General features: G+C 38.0%; 3 protein-coding genes across 3 annotated transcripts; 2 read left to right on the top strand and 1 right to left on the bottom strand.

The window, feature by feature from the left end:
* Positions 1 to 1,814: 1,814 nt before the first annotated feature.
* On the top strand, positions 1,815 to 5,303 carry mtg1 (mitochondrial ribosome-associated GTPase 1). The gene is made up of 11 exons (XM_079249361.1): positions 1,815 to 2,054; positions 2,188 to 2,254; positions 2,549 to 2,651; positions 2,769 to 2,855; positions 2,957 to 3,013; positions 4,028 to 4,118; positions 4,196 to 4,257; positions 4,360 to 4,456; positions 4,557 to 4,638; positions 4,739 to 4,851; positions 5,080 to 5,303. The coding sequence occupies exons 1-11, from the start codon at positions 1,952 to 1,954 to the stop codon at positions 5,175 to 5,177; spliced, it is 960 nt and encodes a 319-aa protein (XP_079105487.1). The 5' UTR covers positions 1,815 to 1,951; the 3' UTR covers positions 5,178 to 5,303.
* A 919-nt stretch (positions 5,304 to 6,222) lies between these two features.
* sprn (shadow of prion protein) lies at positions 6,223 to 6,681 on the bottom strand (the record flags this gene model as incomplete). The annotated part of the gene is made up of 1 exon (XM_079249114.1): positions 6,223 to 6,681. One exon carries the CDS (start codon positions 6,679 to 6,681, stop codon positions 6,223 to 6,225), a length of 459 nt encoding a protein of 152 aa, XP_079105240.1.
* Positions 6,682 to 7,976: 1,295 nt separating this feature from the next.
* Positions 7,977 to 12,052, top strand: echs1 (enoyl CoA hydratase, short chain, 1, mitochondrial). The gene is made up of 8 exons (XM_079249357.1): positions 7,977 to 8,120; positions 9,126 to 9,323; positions 9,425 to 9,552; positions 10,799 to 10,898; positions 10,983 to 11,087; positions 11,209 to 11,328; positions 11,446 to 11,513; positions 11,612 to 12,052. Exons 1-8 carry the CDS (start codon positions 8,030 to 8,032, stop codon positions 11,675 to 11,677), a joined length of 876 nt encoding a protein of 291 aa, XP_079105483.1. The 5' UTR covers positions 7,977 to 8,029; the 3' UTR covers positions 11,678 to 12,052.
* The last annotated feature ends 744 nt before the right edge of the window (positions 12,053 to 12,796 follow it).

Genomic DNA, 12,796 nt, shown 5'->3' with positions numbered 1-12,796 from the left:
CAACTAACATCTAGTCTTTACCTAGTAATGCTGTGGTTTGTACAGCTGATTGAGTTGCAATTTGTTTTTGTTTTCCTTTGCCAATCTTTTTTTTAATTATTTTTCTCATTTATCAAGTGCATTAATTAACCTTTGGAAGTTACAGACCAAAGTGATTGTGTAGACTTGCTGTCACAAGTGATCACAAATTTTGATCATGAAAAATGATGAGAGCATTAGATAAAATCAGAGATTTAGGTATATTTGTAAGGGAATAGTTTAAGATCTTGAGTTATACATAATTTTACAGCATGTATATTGTATACCACTGCAGTGGTGTAATTTATCTTTAAACCACTGTGTGTCTTGCAAATAAACTATTCAACCGGCATTTTCCTTTTGCAGGTCAGTGCTTTCATCATGTACAAACTACCTTGTTGCACTTCAGAGGGAAGTGTTGAGTTTTTTACTGTGGAACTGAGGTGATGAGTAGTTTATTTGGAAAAGACTGGGGTGCAGATAGACAAGCTTTGAATCCTGTGTTAACTCGTGATAATAAGGTTTACAATAGATAATAGTTGTGTAGTGTGAAACTAGATTATGTTTAGTTTCAAGCACTACAGTTAGTGAAGGCTGCTACTGGAGTTGACTTAACTGAACAAGTGGCATGTCTCCTCATGTCAAGTTCAAATTTTATTTGAACTTGGCATGAGGAGATATGCCAAGTTTTTTTATCTTTAAAATATTGGTTAATCTAGAAAGGCACAATCAAGAACACCCCACAGAAGCAACCTTATAACCCTGCAAAGAAGTGGAGAAAAAGAAAAATACGAGCTTTGGATGGACAGTGTTTCAAAAAGTTAAGAAGTACAGGAGTAACAGTCTGAGCCAGAATTCAGGAGTGTAAGTAGGGAAGAGACTAAAGGATGGATTATAAGTTTACACATCAGAGATGTACTGCGATGGACAGGCGAGCTGTCCAGGGTGTACCCTGCCTGTCGCCCAAAGCCAGCTGGGATAGGCTCCAGCTTCCCCGCAACCCTGAATTGGAATAAGCGGTTCAGAAAATGAATGAATGAATGAACATCAGAGATGTTAGCATTAGCAGTTGAGTGGGTAGAAGATACAAAACCTTTACGATCACGGGTTTGTTCAGACTCAAGTGTTTCTATCAGTATAAAAACAGTTATTCGAAAAGAAGACCAGATAAAAGAAATCAAACACTGATCAAAATTCAAATAATGGCATCAGTAGTACCGTTTCTTTGGGTATCTGCTTATATTAGGATAAGTTGGAATGAATTGGCAGATAAGAGGGATAAGGAGTGTGCAAACAAAGAAAATGTTGGTTTGACAGTTACCTATGGTAAAATGGAATTGAGATGTAAGCATTAAATATGGAAGCAATGGCAGAAACGGAGAGAAAGAAAGTAAAGAATGATGGCTGTATGGACTTAAGAGGACAGTGTAAAAAAGGAGAAGCAAAGGAACCAGATAAAACAATAGTATCATGGAGACTAAAATTGGATCACACTTTGCTGGACGATACACTTTATAGGACGGTAAACATGATACAGGTTTTTGTGCACTCTACAACAAAATGGAAACAACAGGACATGTAATGAGCCACTGCAATAGATATGAGTCAGAAAGAAAGGAAATACTTGATAGACTCAGGGCACGGAAGAGTCCATTTGAAATCCAAAGTATTTTATTGGGAGGGTTTTTTTTTTGTTTGTTTTGCTGTGTGTCCTGGCTGACACTCCTTGCCAGTTGGTGGCGGTACACCTTTTCTTTTCGTTGTTTATCAACCACCAAAGAAGAAGAAGAACCGAATGGTTTGTCAACAGTTTCGACACCGCATGTAAACAGTGTGACCCATCAGTAACATGTTCTTGTAGCTCGTGAAGGCAACGGAAGAACTTTTAGCATTAAATGACAGGCTTCTTTATTTAATTAAATTAAAAAACGCTATGAGGTTGTACCAGACTCTACGTAATGTCGACAAATTCCGGACCGTGTTTGACTTTGGGGGACGGGAAGTGGCTCACTGGTTCCCCGGACATATGGCGAAAGGTGAAAGATTAGTTAGGAATTGTCTCCGTTTTTCCAGATGAATATGATAAGTGCAGAGCTATTACTCGTGTGAAATAAACCGTTTGGATAATGTCGCTGTCACTTCATTGTGTTAATAGTTTCATGCTTGCAGGACTCAAGCAGATGAAAGCCAACCTAAAGAATGTGGACTGTATCATCGAAATCCATGATGCCAGAATATCCTTTTTTAAAGAAAAAAGAAGGGGGACTTGGAGATTGAACCACTGATCAAGCATCAGACCAGTGCAGTCATACCAGTGCTATCCCAGTTATTTCTTTATCATATAAGTTTTGTTTGCATCTTCCAAATTTTTCTTTTTAAAGAAAATGCTAAATGAATCTGATTAGGTAGTATTGTGAAATGACAAAACTCCTTAGAATCTAAGTTATATCTGGTAATTATTGTTTGTCTTTTGTTTGTTTTTGTTTTGTTGTTGGTGGTGGTGGTTTTTTTTCTTTAACAATAAGCAAATCCCCTTCTCTGGAAGAAACCCTGTGTTTCAAGACACACTGAATGTGAAACCACATCTGCTTATTCTCAACAAGATTGACCTTGCTGATCTGTCAAGCAAGCAGGTCACAAGCTTTGTTGTTAGCTTATTTGTAGCCACATATTACCAGCATTTAAAATGACCATTAATACAAAGTTTAATTTGTTTTATTTATTTATTTATTTTGCTTTGGTTTCTGTAGAGAATCTTGAAGAGGCTTGAAAAAGATGGTATAAAGGATGTTCTCTTCACAGACTGTTTAAAGCAGCAAGATAACAATATCAAAAAGGTAACGGTCTTTCTTCCATAATACTAAATATTTTTTCTGGTTTACAAAAAATTTAAATAATAGACATGAATGTGGCAATTGTCATTTTTATTCCCCTCTAGTTGGTGCCAATGGTGCTGGAAATTATAGAGAGCAGACCACGTTTTAACAGAGAGGACGTATGTATGGTTCAGTAAACACTTTTTTGAAGTTGAAATTTAAGGGTAATTAGTTTAGCCTAGTACATGTTTTTACATCTTTCAGTGCCTTGTGGCTCAAAAGCTGCTTCCTTATTTTAAAAGTTTTATTGTAGTTTGACTCTTAAATATAAGCAATAAGCTACTTAAGAAAAAGATCAGCAAAATACAACAACAGCTCAAAAGTAACATTATTCGTGCAGATATGAACAATGATCATGCAAAAACACATTTCTATTGTTAACTTAGATTTTATTTAATAGAGATCTGTCTTATCTATTTTCCATTGTCTTGTTATACAACCCCAATTTCATTAGAGTTGGGACATTGTGTACAACACAAATAAAAACAGAATACAACTATTTTAAATTCTTTTGAAACTATATTCAATTGAATATACAATGAAGACAAGATATTTAATGTTCAAACTAATAAACTTTACTTATTCATTTTAATTTGAAAAAGCTGAGACGGGAGTATGTTTCCCATTGTATTACATCACCTGTCCCTTTATTAACACTAAGCATTTAAGAACTGAGGACACTATCTGTTGAATCTTAGTCAGTAGGATTCTTTCCCATTCTTACTTGATGTGCCGCTTCAGTTGCTTTACACTCCAGAGTCTCTGTTATTACATGTTTTTGCTTCATAATGTGCCACACATTTTCACTGGGAGGCAGGTCTGAGCTGCGGGCATGCCAGTTTAGTACCCACACTCTCACTACAAAGCAATGGTGTTGTAACAATTGCAGAATTTGGCTTTGCATTGTCTTTTGAACAGGATGCTGCTTAAATGGTGTTGCTCCAAAGCTTGTATGTAGCTTGCAGCATTAATGGTGCCTGAACAGATGTGCAAGTTACCAATGTCATTGGCGCTAACAAGGGACATATATGATTTCCCCCCAAAAAATGTTCTCACTATACCAGTGTTTGAGTCATTGCAAGAAAAAGATTAACATGCTCTGATGTTCTTATTTTATCATGTAAAATCTTCAGCATAGAGATTTCTGTCTGATGGTGATTGGAGTGCCCAATGTGGGGAAGTCCTCACTCATCAACTCACTGCGGAGAACAAACTTGAAAAAAGGTATCAAAGAAGTTTAATGGTTTTGTAATTTTATCACAACTCTCATGTCCTTAGCAATGACTGTACTCTAATTTCAGGTCGTGCCTCGAGAGTAGGTGGGGAACCAGGAATAACTAGAGCTGTCCTGACTAAGATTCAAGTGTGTAGAGGACAAGTTTGCGTCACTGGATCTTTTTTCATGGATTTATTGCATTTGCACACAAGGATCTGTATAGTATTTGTAACTGTTGTGTTTTTGTAGGTGTGTGAAAGACCCATGATGTACCTGCTGGACACACCAGGAGTTTTGCCTCCTAAGATTGAGAGTGTAGAAACAGGCATGAAGCTGGCTTTATGTGGTGAGCATAACATTGTTCTTTCAGTTTTCCTCCAACATAATGGTTGCTCTCTTTTATTAGAATCACTGTGGACAAATTTTGATATTATTTTTTTCTCCAGGAACTATACTTGACCATTTAGTGGGAGAAGATGTTATTGCTGACTACTTACTTTATTCTTTAAACAGGCTAGAGAAGTACAGGTAGTGTTATTAAGGTTTTCTAAACCATTGTGTGGTCAATTAATAATTTGATATGAGATTAGTCTGATTTTTAACCGAAGCTGTGTCTGTGTATGTGTAGTTATGTGGTGAAATATGATCTACAAGAACCCAGTGATGACATCCATCATGTTCTGAAACGCATTGCTGTAAAACTTGGAAAAACACAACGGGTCAAAGCCATCACTGGAGTGGGTAAGAAAGGGCAAATCCTTACACCAACCACATCTAGTAGTTTTTGTCTAGTTTTTATTCATACCATTATTGCACTAACTAGCTTCTTTGTTTTAATAATAGTAATATTGTTATTGTTGATCATGTCTGTACAGTATTTATGAAGCCTCGTCCAACAGCTCTTTATAGTTTTTACTTAATCTCACTCATTATTTCCAATATTAAAATAATTGTTTCTCATCTCCTCAGGAAACATCACTGTCACCATCCCAAACTACACAGCAGCAGCTTATGATTTCATAAGAGCATTTAGGAAAGGAGAGCTGGGACAAGTAATGTTGGACTGATATGAGCCAGGTTAAAATCCTTCACAAATAAAAAGTGTCATTGAGAGAATTTGTGACTGTCTAGATATGATGCAGTGACCAAATACCTGTATCCTTTGTAAATATAATAAATTATTTATATATGTGGGTCTTTCTTACTTTGTAGGACACATGAGGCAGATGTGTAAACAAGATATTTATTAACATACAGACAGTGATAAACATTATTATTTACATACGTGTTACAGAGTATAACTGAGTGCACTTATAGCTATGGAACAGTCTTTTGCTCCTGAGTGTCTTGTGTGGGTGAAGGGGGTCTTTGGAATGATGGACATGCCAAGTTAACTAGAGATAAGAATAAGAACAGCTGCTAAACTATGTTTATACACAGGTGTTACAAAAGTATTCTACTAAATTACAGGTGTTAAAAACTGGTATTAATATGATCATTTAGCTTTTCTTTAATTCGCTCTATGTTATTGCAGCTGTCATTATAGGTTAACTAAACATGATCTTAAAACCTATTTTAGAAATTATGTTTGACTAGAATTGGGGGAAAAAATGTCAACTTGGCTGAATGTGGATTTATAATTTCCCAAATACAAGTTCAGCTGACCATAACCTCTCTGGTGGCAGTTTCAGTGTCAAACAGAACAATGCTGGTGTCAACTTTTTTTCTACTCTGTTAATAAAATATGGTTTACTTGCATACCTGTACTGTGATCAAACCAAAATGAACAAAACTGTGGTCAAAACTTGGCCCACATTTGACTTTGCACAGCATCATTGGCTAGGGGGGATGTGGCTGCCTAAAATCAGCCACATATGCACCGGATATCACAGGGTAAACAGTTATGGGAGAGGTGACCATGAATACTGTGCTGGCAGTGTATATTTGTCCACTGGTAGCCAAAAATGTAAAAACATACAGTACATTGATGTATTTGTGATTACATCCTTCGACCTCTGTGTGACACCTCCAAACTGGTCTTCTCAACGCAGCCTCGATGGTTTCAGTCTTAGACCTGTTCTGAAAATTATCCTAAAAATTGGTATTGAACATCTACAGTACATAGTCCAGTAAGAGTCCACATTTTGGTGAAAATGTTGCAATAATGATTGAAATGACTTGAGAAAGAAAAGATCCATTTTGGGTCGAGCTTGACATGAGTGCATCAAAGTAATTGGTCCTGTTGTAGTAATCTAGCTCTTCCTCTGAACTGTCGGTGTCGCTGCGGCGGTACGCAGACGCGTACCATTTATCCGCCGTTAGCGCCACCGCTGCCCCGGCTGCTGCCGCTCCTGCCACTCTCACTGGGGACGTCCGACCTGCTGCCCGGAAGCGAGAACGAGTCCCACCATATGCGCCCCCTCCCCGGTAGGTCCCAGCTGTGGAGCTGCGCGAGGGAGATCCACGAGATGAGCCCCGTGATCCTCCACGACCTCCTTTGGACATGGCAGGCTCACACAGGAGAGCGCAGAGCAGGATGCAAGTCCAGCACGTTGCAACCAGCTGATTCATTCCTGGGATCTGTGCAGGAAGAGGGTGCAAATTAGAAACACATGAGAAAATAATGAAACAGATCGTGGGGTAAAGACAATGTTTTTGGGTGGAGCAAAATTTTGACCAAACGGGTGAAAAAAAAGATTCGCGTTCACCAATTAGATCACTGTTCACCCAGAATCACCGTAAACTGACATTTATAGCCTGCAGTATATTGAAAAAGTCGGTTGTATCTCGGATGCTGCGATGAAATGCTCAGTGCTCCGACATAGTGAAAGCAACATATTTCTGTCCACATTTCTGCAAATTTCCCCGCTCCGTTAAATTAGGTCACTGTAAAACAGAAAGATAGCCACTTACATTTCTGCCAGTTTCAAGCTTGATAATCACGAAGCAAGATTCCCTTTACTGATATCAGTGACAGAATAGCTTATTGCTTTGTGGGTTGGTTACAGGCCATTATTTGAAATGCAGATATTGGGATCATTAAGTAACATTGTACTGTAGCCTACATTTTGGTTTCTTTTTGCACGTAGGCCTATTGTTTATATTAGCTTTTTACACATGCATGGTCAATGTAAATGAATGCATGCCTGAATGGTGCTTATCTCGCTGCATTCTCATAAATTAGCCTGTGAGCTATCATTGGGCAGCAGACTGCAAAGTGTACAGCGATTTTTTTTTTTTTTTTTTTTTTTTTTTTTTTTAAATGCATCGCTCACTTGCACAGCCAATGACACATTAACCACTATATCCTAATAAATGGTTCTTCCATTTCAGTGGGGTTTTTTTTTTTTTAAAATTATTATTATCTATAGCCTACTACCTACCTGATGTTTAACTCTCGGAGAGAAAAATGAAGGGAATTGACGATGCAGGCTTGCTGGCCGACGATTGCGAGAACGCGTTGCGCGCGCTCACAGATGTGCCTCCAAGGAGTTAAAGCCAAGACACGCAGGCATAGTTTAATATAAAAAGTTCTTTTTATATTATTTGTTTGTTTGTATATATATATATATATATATATATATATATATATATATATATATATATATATATATATATATATATATATATATATATATATATATATATATATACATATATGATCAATTTTTCAAAAGTAATCAACTCATTACAACGATCTATAGATCGCTATAGATCTATATAGATCTATAAATATTAACCAAACATTTAATCGTGCGTGTGTTTCAATTAAAGTAATTTCACTCCTTTAAGAGACAATTGATCACCACCAGGTGGCGGTAAGGCATGTTTCTCAAACATGCCACCTCATTGAAGCACCAACAAAGAAGGACAAGCAAGCATTTCAGTCTGGATCAGAGTTCAGCGTCTTTCAGCTGTCATGTCTTTCCTCTGCAGAACTGCTACCTTGCTCCTGAAGCCCACCAGAGCAGCTCCGGCCTTTCTCTCGGCTGGTCGTCTCTATAGTTCAGGTGTGTGCTTAGAAACCAATTGGGGGCCATTTTCTTTCTTATCAAATCTGCACGAATAGCTAGCTCCACCACAATGTCATCCAGATGCGTCACCGAATGTGCGACGCGTGTGGAGAAGTGCATAAAAAACCAAACAATGCTGTTCCTTAGTTTGCTGCAGGTGTTCAGTCGTGTTGTTTGGGTTTCAAAACGGTTTGATGCTAAACAGTAATTAAAGGCCTTTTTATTTGCTTTCTATCATTTTCATTGTGTCTACATGAGAACATCTGTAAAAGGAAAAAATCCACCATAAAAATGTATTTGCAACATAGATTTTCAGCTATGGCATGAAATAACCTTTTTCCTCATGAAGTCGTGACAAAAGCAGAATATGTATTCGGGAAATCCAAGGTTTGCATAACGTTGTGCCACTATATTGCGTTGTTAAAGTTTGAAATAAGTTAGTAGTTTTTCTTTCAGCACTTTTTCATGGGTTGGCTTAATCTAGAACACTTCAGTAACCTATCCTCAGATGTCAAGACTAGACAAGTGCATTATGAGCTTAAAGCACATACAGTGTTTCCTCAGCAGAGTAAGCAAGGGTTTTTGTTTATTCATAATTATTTGCACTTGTGGAAAATAAAAGTTAAATAATGGTGCATTAAATTATCATGTTCATTATATATTATCCCACTGCACACAGTCTCAGCGCCTGTATATATCTGCAAAAGACAACAGTTCTTTACACAACTTGTGTGTGTGTGTGTGTGTGTGTGTGTGTGTGTGTGTGTGTGTGTGTGTTATCTATGTAGGTTATTGTCAGTTGTGTTATCATTTTTATTTGTACACCAAGTGGAGCTGCAACTCCAATCTTATTGTTCTGCTATAATGACGACAAAGCCACTCTTTAAATAATGCATTGTTTGAGGTATTCAGGAGGTTTTATTTGATTTTTAGTTTAGAAACAATGTGGAGAATCAACTTAATTTTTACCTGATCATTGCTGCTGGTTTTGTCTTCATGCAGGAGCTCAGTATGAGTATATTTTGGTGGAAAAGAGAGGCGAGAACAACAATGTGGGTTTCATTCAGCTGAACCGGCCCAAAGCTCTCAATGCTCTGTGCGATGGGCTGATGAAGGAGGTGGGACAAGCACTGGATGCCTTTGAAATTGATGCAGATGTTGGAGCAATTGTTATCACAGGCAGTGACAGGGCCTTCGCTGGTAATTAGTAGAATAAATTCTCTGTACTTCGGTTGATAATGTATATTAAGCTGATTACAGTGGTGCATCGTCATGGTGAATTCAGCTGTTATGTTTTCCAGCTGGAGCAGACATTAAAGAGATGCAGAATCGAACCTTTCAAGAGTGTTATGGTGGAAACTTCCTGGCTCACTGGAACAGAGTCTCAACAGTGAGGAAGCCTGTGATTGCAGCTGTCAACGGCTTTGCTGTAGGTACACATTCCTGTAAGGTTTTTGCTGTTGGTGAGGTTGAGTAGAAGAGCTTGAACACAAACTAATCAAGCAACAGGCAAGGCAAATTTATTTGGATGGCACATTTAATTTAAAAGACAATTCAAAGTGTATACCAAAAACATACTAATACCAAAAACACCATATTACCAGAAAATAAATATGGGAGCCTTTAGAACAACACACCTATCCTTATCTCTCAGAAACAAATCCCAAATCACCTTTTTTTTCTTTTGTCTACCAATATTTTTTCCTTGAACAGGCTAAATTCTTAAAACTGCGTTGTGAAGCACAGATCAAGGAAATGTTGACCACATTAAGAAATCTAATAAGGTAAGAAATGGCAGAAAGAGAAGTCTGCGAGAAAAACTTGGACCAAAAATAAACTCGGCTTATAGTGAGACTACACCATTACAAAAATATTTATTTGGGTATTTTCTGTATTTGTCATTATCACTGTTCATGGGTGCTAAATTATATTCATTTCTCTTGGGTCAACTTGGGTCAAGTGTTGTTTCATTATCAATGTTGACAAAAAAAAAAAAAACTGATTTAAAAAGTAAAGAGGAAATTGTTGTCTCAGGCTGGTCTGCTCATGCTCTTTTTCCTAGCGTTATTTACCTAAATAAATATTACTTAATAGAATTAACTGTGATTATAGGAAAGTATTGTATTAAATTTAGTAGCAACAAGAAATAATGCAGTGGATGGAGCTCTGTTCTTAAAAAAAGAAAAAGGGGGTAAATGTCACTTTTATCCTAACTTTACTATTACTGAAATCCAACACAGTTGAATCAACACTTTGTTCATTACTTCTATAAAAGTAAAAAATGCGGCACATTCTTCAGAAATACATGCATTTCACCCAACGATGACTGATGTTTGCATGATCCTGAAACATGACTGCCATGCTAAAACAGACTTTACTCTCCAGAGAATGCTTTCTAAATGAGTTATGTCCAGGACGGTGGTGTTTGCGACTGGTTTTTAATCCCTCAAAAGATTTCTGATGTGGTCGACATCATGCTGCTTTGAAAGCTTGTCAAGTTCTTTTAAGCTGTGTTGGAAAAAAGAAAATCCTCAAATCTGAAGTGCACCGGTGCATGTGTTCACTTACTTTTGAGCTTGTAACTCTTTATTAAGTATTACTTGTACCAGTACATTTAAGAAAGTATAGTATGAAAAAATTAATTTACTTCTGGTCCTGTAATGTTTCCGCTCCAGCTGGGTGGAGGCTGTGAGCTGGCCATGATGTGTGACATCATCTACGCTGGAGAGAAGGCACAGTTTGGCCAACCAGAAATCCTGCTAGGGACCATTCCTGGTAAGAAAGCTTTCTTTTCTGTACTGATTGATCTACATTTACATCTACATTTGTAGCAGCTCTTTATCACTCCTTTGCCCGCAGGAGCGGGCGGCACCCAGCGGCTGACTCGCGCGGTGGGCAAGTCGCTTGCAATGGAAATGGTACTAACAGGAGACAGGATTAGTGCTCAAGAGGCCAAGCAATCAGGTAATAGCAATGCCAGAAAAAATAATTCAAACTACTTAGAGGCTGCGACAGAATACTCTGTAGTAGTATACCTGATTTTTTTTTTTTTCTCTGTAACTCAGCAGCTGTGTGTGTTTTCCAGGTTTGGTGAGTAAGATTTATCCTGTTGACCAACTTGTGTCTGAAGCTGTTAAATGTGGAGAGAAAATTGCTGGCAACTCGAAGCTGGTCAGTGCCATGGCTAAAGAGGCAGTCAATGCAGGTATGTGTGGTTTTTTTTATTTTTGTTTTGTTTTGTTGTTTTGTTTTTTTTGTTTTTTAAAGGGAATGTTACTGTGTTTCAGTTTTGTGTGATTTTTATTCTTCTGTTCTACTTCAGCTTTTGAACTAACTTTGGCAGAGGGGAATCGCTTGGAAAAACGTTTATTCCACGCTACTTTTGCTACAGTAAGTATAAAAAACTTTTTCTTTTAATAAGGAAAGAAGATTGATTGTGATTTTGGGAGCTGATTTGTAATGTTTCTATTTTGTTTTTATCTTTACAGGATGACCGTAAAGAAGGCATGACAGCCTTTGTGGAGAAGAGAAAGGCCAGTTTCCAGGACAAGTAAAATCAAAAGTTGATGAAGAACCAAAAGCTTCTGATTGAAATATGATTGGCTATGTCCTCATCGGCAATATCTTTAATTATGTAACAAATCATAATGGTATTGGAGCAAACAGGCTGCGAAGATAAAGATTAGGCACTAGATGAGTGCACGAGTGTCTTTTTACAGTGAAGGGCGTTCCACTGGGACCTCACAGTTAAAATCACACGCAGTCAGGGTGCTGGAGGTTTGTTGATATATATGATTTGATAACTTTGATTACCCTGTATGTAACAGGAGGAATCAGTCTGGTTGACCTGTACTAACTTTGCCTTTCCATTTGTCAAATGTTTGTAGCAACTTATTCTATGTATATTTTACAAATAAAACTAAACTAATTTTCAGCATTGAGACTTTGAATGTTACAAGATAACAGCTACAGATATGAAGGTGCAGTATTTTCTACCAATAAATGGTAGATAAAGTTCAGTCTATTATCAGGACAAGATCTTTGAAAGGGCATTAAAATGTCAATAAAATTAGACCACTAGGTGGGGCTAGTGAGGTTTTACAAAAGTACAGACGCTGAATGTGGCCAGTAAATTGAGTCAGCTTGATGCACAGTGAAGTTCTCAATGTAGATAAGTGATATAAAAAAAAAAAACCACAGACAAATAAGCAAAGATGCATGCTTACTTGATTACATTACATTTATTTTAACAAGATAAGCTTATTAGATCAGTAAATCACAAGATCCCATCAGTCCAGTAGCACCAAGCGGCATATGATCGCTTGTGTTTTGAAGTTGGCAGTTTTACAGCCTGCTGGGCTTCTGTACATCAGTCTAACAAAGAAAATTGGGTTTGATTTCTAAACTCGATCATCTTCGTGCCGCTTATCCAGGTTCGGGTTGCGGGGGCAGCAGCCTAAGCAGGGAAGCCCAGACTTCCCTCTCCCCAGCCACATTTGCCAACTCTGCGGGGGGGATCCCGAGGCGTTCCCAGGCCAGCCGAGAGATATAATCCCTCCAGCGTGTCCTGGGTCTTCCTCGGGGTCTCCTCCCAGAGGGACGTGCCTGGAGCACCTCACCAGGGAGGCGTCCAGGAGGCATCCTGACCAGATGCCCGAGCCACCTCAACTGGT

Source organism: Telmatherina bonti (genome assembly GCF_933228915.1).
Source record: "Telmatherina bonti genome assembly, chromosome: 11".
Lineage (NCBI taxonomy): Eukaryota > Metazoa > Chordata > Actinopteri > Atheriniformes > Telmatherinidae > Telmatherina > Telmatherina bonti.
This window is presented reverse-complemented; position numbering and strand designations above follow the sequence as displayed.